The sequence below is a fragment of the Gracilinanus agilis genome, chromosome 3 (assembly GCF_016433145.1).
Source record: "Gracilinanus agilis isolate LMUSP501 chromosome 3, AgileGrace, whole genome shotgun sequence".
Lineage (NCBI taxonomy): Eukaryota > Metazoa > Chordata > Mammalia > Didelphimorphia > Didelphidae > Gracilinanus > Gracilinanus agilis.
Genome location: NC_058132.1, coordinates 493,122,181 through 493,130,153, shown reverse-complemented (window position 1 = coordinate 493,130,153; position 7,973 = coordinate 493,122,181). Strand labels below are relative to the sequence as shown.

The 7,973-nt window shown below is 40.5% G+C and overlaps 1 protein-coding gene across 27 annotated transcripts in view; it reads right to left on the bottom strand.

Annotated features, from left to right (window-relative positions):
- Nucleotides 1-5,659, bottom strand: part of MAP4K4 (mitogen-activated protein kinase kinase kinase kinase 4) — a 271,949-nt gene extending 266,290 nt beyond the window's left edge. For all 27 annotated transcript variants that reach the window (XM_044670438.1, XM_044670444.1, XM_044670439.1 and 24 more), the window contains exons 1-2: nucleotides 5,261-5,659; nucleotides 4,560-4,625 (exon numbers count right to left, since the gene is read on the bottom strand). In XM_044670438.1, the coding sequence (XP_044526373.1) occupies nucleotides 4,560-4,625; nucleotides 5,261-5,317 (123 nt within the window). In that variant the 5' untranslated portion in view covers nucleotides 5,318-5,659. The remainder of the gene's footprint in view (nucleotides 1-4,559; nucleotides 4,626-5,260) is intronic.
- Between the last annotated feature and the right edge of the window lie 2,314 nt (nucleotides 5,660-7,973).

Sequence of the window (7,973 nt, the reverse complement as noted above, 5' to 3'; positions counted from 1 at the left end):
TCTGAGTTTATAGTGCACTTTCAAAGGAATGTAAAGTGCTTTTAACACCACTTTATTTATCCTCAGAAAATAGAAGTAGACAGATGTCATTCCAATTTAATAGTCTGGAAAATTGAGGCAAAAGTGAGAATATGAATCTATCAGATTATATTGGAACTCAATGGCAACCAGGAATAAATTCCAGGTCTCTTTTCCTAATATTCTTAACAACAATAAACCACTCACTTTCATATCAATATCTCAATTATTTTTGCGAATTATTTCTATCAAATTTTCAGTTCCATGTCAACTTCTCCCAACAATCCATGAGGTTTCTGGACTTTCTACCTCTATCAAACATTATGTGCTTGGGAAATACCCAATGATATTAGTCATGGGGAGGAGAAGCAACTCAGAATGAATTCTAATACCATCTAGAAATGAGCTAGAGCTTTAAATTTCCTGTCCTGGATTTTTCAAACCATTGCCCTCTTCACTCGTGCCAAGTAAGAGCAACTGACTTTCTCAAATATATAGAACTTAAATATATAGACGGACAGACACACATACATAAAATTTTAGCAACCAACCAGCCTTTTTATGTATATATATCTCCCCTATAAATTGCTGTAAGCTTAAAATGCATTTTTACTGTTAGCTTGCATAATAAAATAAATAAGTACATACATATACAGATACACACACTGCCATAAGGAATGGTAAAAAGAAAATTATTTCAGTTATGAATATCATCTCCTCTACAGACTCACCAAAGACCAACAATTGTGAAAAGTAAACAAATGTCTAAAATCAAGGTACAATTTTTAAAAATATAAATGTATATATGTAACTATAAAATATATGTATAGTTTAAGAAACTGTGACTTGTTTGTAGATATTAGTACACATGTATTTTTGTACATACATAAGAAACCATAAAAACTATCCAGTATCCATACCCAGAATCAAATTGCAAATATCCAAACAGGGGTTATAAAGAACCAATCTTCTTTTATTAGAAGACACATAAAAGATAAAAAGAAAAAATCCTTCTTTCAACTCACTTCAGCTAGACAATTCAAAAATACTGTATAACTATATAATAAGCCCTCTCAAAGGAGATACAGCATCCTTAGGAAGGTAAAAAACTAATGCAAAATCACCAAATGGAAAAGAATAGTTTAGGTACACATTAAAGAAAATATAATCACTTATACAACATTAACCACTCAATGGGTTTGGCTCTCATTTTAAAATTATCCAAATCTTTAGGGATGGAGGACTGGATCCAATTTTCACTAGCATAAGGAACTCCCAGAAGAAGAAAACTCCCTCTACTTATACAGGTCAGCACCTTCTCTGAAATCTATAATCTCAAGGAAGTTGCCCAATGTAAGAGGTGACTTGCCCAGTGTCAAACAGCTTGGAGAAGTTCACAGAAAAGAAAAGCACTAAGTAACACAATGCCCACTTATATTCCATATGAATAAGGTTACATGTTCCCTGCTAGGATGTTAGCGGTCACCAACAAGTGTTCAAGACTACAATAACCACTGGTGCCAAAGTAAGAGTATTAGACTCAGGAATCAGGAAAACCTGAGTTTAGACACTTAATAGCAGTCTGACCCCAGAAAAATCAATCCACTGGCAAGTCACTTAACCTCTCTATGCCTCGGGTTTCTCGTCTCTAAAATGGGGATAATAATAACACCTACCTCCCAGGCCTGTTATGAGATTTGAGATAATCACTGTAAAGTGCTTAGCACAATGTCTGGCACCAAATCAAAACAATGGTAAAAATGGATAAGAAATGAAGAGAGTGTACATTGGAGAGTGGCCTCGAATATGTTTTTTTAAAAAAACGTTTTTAAAGAAAATGTCATTTTCTCTAAGATGGGAAATATTTTGGGAAATATTTTTTTCAAGCCGCACTGAAGAAACAATCTTTCTTCACAGGGATCACTTTATAACCATGATCCAAATCTCTATGACAGTCTCATCAGCTTCTAAATCTCATGCCACAATTACCTAGAATTACTTATATTTGCATGGCTGGCAATATCCCTTCAACCTGAATAATTGTAGTAGTCATAGAGACTTGAGACACAGCATTTCAATACCCAAAAGTAATTCTTAAGTCAATTTGTTTCAAAATCAAAAGGAAGCTAAGGGAAGAGAAGAAAGGGAAGTAGAAGACAAGAAAGGAATCCAGAAGGCAAAAGAATTCAAATCACTAACAAAATCCTCACTAAAGAAGTTTTAGGAATAATAAATCTGTCTAAGCAGGGTTTCTAACAGTTGCAATAAAAGGTCCCATCCTCCACAACCAGTTGACTTTATAAGAATCTTGCTTCTGCAGACCCAGATAACTTACCCCTAGTTCATTCACCTACCCATTTCAATGATTTATATTTTAAAACCTGGCTGATGGCAGAGGACCTTGCCTCAATAGAAATAAGCTCACTAAACCTCACTAAAAAAAATGGATAACATATTTCTGCATTCACAACTTAGATTTGACCAGAAAAAGTGGGTGAGAGTGAGCTGTAGTTATTCTGCTGGTCACAAGAGGAGTTTATTTAAGCTAGTGATCTGGACCTTCAGAAGAGACAAACAACACACTAGGAAGGATTCATTTTCCCAAGACTTCTAAATTGAATTAGGCAAATTTGTTTCTAGATGGAAACCAGATTACAGTAGTGAATAGCATTCCCATTCCCTAACCAAGGCCTAGATAAGTTAACAAAATACATGCTAATTCATTCATGAGACAATCCACAAACATCCATTAATGTTTTAACTGCAGAGCATTCACAGTCACAGTATTAAGAGGTGGAAGAAGAGGGCTCAGGTGATAGAAACAGATATAAAGAAAAAAATGATTAGTCACTGGGAAATGAATGGGTTGGCCTAGAGAATCCCTAAGGCTCACTTCCAGCTCTAACACTCCAGGCTTTTAAGATTCTAAATGTCCAAGCTACCTTTAAAATAAGACAGAGCAATTCACTTAAGAATTTTTATGCTTAAGTAAGAAAGCTAAAGTTTCAATATTTGTATAACCAAAACAGTACCTGTACCTGTTCAAATACAGTTGTTAGCGTTTTTTAACAATAAGAATAATATTACATATATAGGAATATATATATATTATATATAGGAACATATATGGGAATAGAATAGATTTTTCTACAAAGTGATTTTTAAAGATCATTGGGAAAGAGAGAGAACTTAACCTTTTTGTTTTTAAGTTTTCAAGGCTCTGTTCCTACTTCCCAATATTTGTACAACCAAAACAGTACCTGTACCTGTTCAAATAGCTAGAAGAAAATAATCATACAACTTTTTTTTTACAATAATAGATTTTTCTACAAAGTGATTTTAAAAACATTATTGGAAAGGAGAGAGAACTTAACCTTTCTGTTTCTAAGTTTTCATGGCTCTGTTCCTACTTCCCTATTTGAATGGAGAGAGCACTGATGTCAGAGTTAGATCTGGGTATCAAACCCTGTTCTCAGACACTGAACAAGAGCTTCTTTACTCATCTGTAAAATGAGGGCTGATGGAACAAGATGGACCTTAAAGTGAATCCTATAACAATAAATGTATTACCTAGCTCACAGAATTTCATGGAAAATACTTTGTAAACCCTTCAAGTGCTACCCAAAATAAGCTATTATTATTTCCTACAGCTTCTCCTTTAAGACCACGTATTATTAGTTAAAATGTACAATGATAACTGTTAGTCACACCAGGTAGCTGCTACTCATTGCAGAGTCATGCAGTCTTAAGACCTGTCTATTCCATTCACTGTTCATTTGGGGGAAAGAAAAAAAAAAGTAAAGACTTGGGATGAGTGTGAAACAAGGGCATCCTCTTCGTTTCTCACTCTCCCTGATTTCTGCTTTAATTATGCACTTGTCAAACAGGTTATTCCTGGAATTCTGATTTTATAATGTTCCCACTATAATCCTTCCTGCTCTAGATGCCTAAATCTTCAGTCCCTATCCCTGCCCCCTTCCCCCAGCTCTCTCCATCCAGTATATCCATCAGCAAGTACACTGTATGATGCACACCCAGCTAAGTTACAAAGCAGCACCAGTTAATACCAAACTTCACCTTGAGCACTTGGAAGAGGTTCAAACATGGAAACAAGATGACAATTTCAAGAAGGCCAAGGCAGTGCTTTAAAATGAACATAAGCAATGCCTGCCTATTAAAACATTCCTGAATTTTAATTAACCTACACAAACTCAACTGGGTAGGTCTTTAAAAAAAAAAATTTAAATTGCCTTATGAAAACATTTCTCTTCTCTGTTGTAGCGCCCCCCCCCCCATTCTTATTCAAGAAAAGCACATGCCAGAGAGAACAGTTTATTTCCCTATCTGAAAGTCAGGAAATGAGGTCCTTTAAGGCCAATAAGACTGTGAACCTGGAATTTGGAGTAGGGGAAAAAGAACCAATGCAAAAACTTCCTAAACTTTACTTGACCAACTGGGGTGGCCAAGTCGACTGGACAATTTCAACTCCAACTGCCCTCCCCCAAAATGTCATGGTAAACAAAGAGGGCTCAGACACCAACCTTATAGACTTGTCCATAAGTGCCATTGCCAACTACTTCCACCAGCTCAAAAATCCCAGCAGGATCCTAGAGAGGAAAGAAGGGAGGATTTGTTTTTTTTTTTTTTTTTTAAGGGGGGGTGGAGTTGAAAGATGAGAGGCATACAAAAGAAGTTAGTTTTGCCTTTAACGCAAAGGAATAAAGTAGCTTTATGTCAAAGTATGTGTAGAGGGCTGGGGGGTGGGGGTGGGTCCGGGAAAGAGTAAGGGGGAAGGGGGGGGGTCTTGCAAAAAACAACAACAACAACAACAAATCACAACGGTGTCTGGAGCCTGGAGGATGTTGGGTGCAGCTGTTGCGCCCTAATTTTTCCACGCACATGCCAATACATGCAAACAAAGGAAAAGCATCAGCCCAGCAGCCTCCAACTCTTCCCCCCGCCCCGGCAGCACCACCCAGAGCGGGGCAGGAAGAGAGGCAGCGAGGCACACAAGGGAGGCCGGTGGAGGCACAGGGTTACCTCCCCGGTGCACCCCCACCCCATCCCCCAACCCCAGGCACACGCACACGGCTGGACCCGCAAGGGCAGGGCAGGATAGGGTACCAGGGGGAGAAAGGAGTGGGGGAGCAGAAGGGCATGGGCGTGGGGGGAAGGGGGACAACGGCTGGAAACTGAAGGATTGGGGGTCGGGGATTGGGGGTTCATTGTCGCTTGCACTCACCCGCAAGGAGGAGAGGTCTATGTCCACCAGACTTTTTGCAGGGGAGTCGTTCGCCATCTTCTCTTTTTGCAAAAAAAATTTTTTAATTATTTTTTTAATTCAATTTGAATTTTTTAAAAAGGGCGAACGGTCGATGGCAGCAGCTCTTCACACTGAGATGAGCCCCGCCGGCCTGAGACTGCTCTTCATTGGGAGGCGGCGCTGAGGCTGCTGCTGCCGCCGCCGCTGGATTGCTAGCTTCCCAGAGACGAGCTTTTATTTCCCCAGGTCTCCGTATGTGTGTCTGTGTGTGCGTGTAGGAAACAGACAGAGAGAGGAGAGAGAGAGAGACTGGGAGCGTGGAGTGTCGGAAGCGGATTTACACCATGTTGAGGTGGCAGCGACGGCACCAGACTCTTCCCCCACTCCCGGCTCAAGCCTCAACCTCCTCCTCCACGCCCAGCGGCCGCGCTCGCATTTGCACGCCCCCCCCCCCTTTCTCCCCCAGAGAAACGGGCGAGGAAGGTGGTGGAGGGTGGGGGCAAAGCAGCAGCTGGGGCCTCCTGGACTGCTGCTCCCCGTCGGTGGCGGCGGTTGGGGGAGAAGGAGGGCACTGAACCGCTCCCCTCCTTCCTGTTCTTCCTGCCTTTGCAAAGCGAAGCTCAGGGACACGCTGATTCCTCCCTCTCTCTTCTAGCCCTGCTGCTGCTCCGGCCGCTGTTGCATCGGAGGGCACAACACACATCCACACTGGCCAAGGACTCGGAGCTGCAGCGCTGGGGAGAGTTCAGGGGCTGAGTGAGCCAGACAAAGATAACCCAGGAGGAGGAGGAGAAAGAGGAGGAGGAGAAAGAGGAGGAGGAAAAGGATACAAAAAATAGATTATGAGAAGAGAGAGAGAAAACAGCTCCCCCTTTCCTTCTCCAACAGGAAAAACCAGCGGAAACGCACACACACCCCAAAGCACTTCTGGGTAAACTAGAAGGGGGGAAAAAATCCTATCCAGTTCGCTTTCTCAGTCTCCGTTTCGGAGTCTACTTGAACGGATATATCAATATTCAACAGGGGTGTGGCAGAGAACAATAGATAAGTAACTCCTCGGCAGCCGGGGCATTCCCCGGCCTTTTTCCAACCTAGCTGGAAAATAGTTTTTTTTGGTTTGCTTTTTTTTAAAAGACAAAAAAAAAAAAAAGCCAACCTATAGAAACAATACCGAAGGCACGAGTGTGTTGCACGCACACACTTGTCTGGCTATGTCGTGTTTCCAGACGATAAGATTTGAAGGAAAACTAGTATTAAAGATTAGGAGAGCTTTTTAATTGTCAGAGAAAGGAAATTAACACTTTATGGGCCATGTGTTCTGAAAGGTTTAGAAACACAGAGAATGAAAGGATATCAACCTAGATGATGGGCCACCACTAGAAGAAACAAAACAAAATCCAAAAAAACGCTAACTAAAAAAAAAAACTAAAAAAAAAATTTTTTTTAAGCACTTTGAATCCATGGTAAAGAACAGGAAAATGAGTAACCCCTCCCCCTCCGACACCTCGGGCAGTGGGTGTGCCCCACCGAGGTTGGCTGGGCCTGTTGGTATTCTGGGAAAGGATTGGATAATCTTGTGGGAGCAAAAGGCACCCTCCCTTCTTCCCACCTTCCCTTCCTGGATAAATGAGTCTGCTTCTTTTCAGACCCCCATTTCTGCTTTCCTAAATATTTTCTCTCTCAATTGTTTTGCTCAAGTTTATTTCATAACAGGATTTTGTAGTTCCAACCCCGCCCCCCTCCCCCCAGCTACCCAGTCTGCAGTGATCATTAAGAAGAAGCAACCAAAATAGAGGCACAAAATACTTGTTTTGATTTTTCATTCTGGTGCCACCCTATGTGGTTGGTGTGAACCCTGATATTTTGAGCCCATAGTAAGGAGGCTGCACTTCTCAGAAAAGAGCTTGTAACTGGTTCTTCCTCCTAAGGTAGACCTCCCAGCAAACTTGGAAACTAGTCAAGCAATTCAGTCCAATTAAATAAGAGTTTATCAAATGGCTATCAACCTGGATTTCTCACTGCTTCCCACCAAGAATACTACCTAACCAACTGATTATTTCTCACCTTCCTTTGACCATGATTTTAAATTTCCACCTTCATTGCTGCCAATAAGAATCGCTTCTTTCTACCCAACAAGTCTTCAAAGCTCAGTTCAAATCCATGCTTTCAGAAGTCTTTTCCCATCATTCTGGAAGATAGTGCCCTCTTCTAAACTCACATAACAGTGGCAATGTAGAAAACTCACTGGACTTCTCATTTATTACCTTTTTGTCTTTTCACAGCTAATTGACACCTACACACTTTGTCTATCTGTATAATTTACAATTCCTGGTACTTAGGAATCAGCCAACAAATACTATGAATGAAAAATATTTTTTGCTGTTGTTCAGTTGAGTTCCATTATTCATGACTCCATTTGTGGTTTTCTCAGCAGAAATACTGGAGTGATTTGCTATTTCCTCCTCCAACTCATTTTACAAATGAGGAAACAAAGGCAAACACAGTTAAGTGACTTGCCCAGGGTCACACAGCTAAGAAGTATCTGAGATCAGATTTGAACTCAAGTCTTCCTGATCCCGGTTCCAGCACTGTATTGAGTGTACCACCTAGCTGCCTCAGTGCCTGTTAAAAATTTTTTTTTTAATTTTTTATATGTTTATATATTTTTATTTATTATGATTGATATATGTCA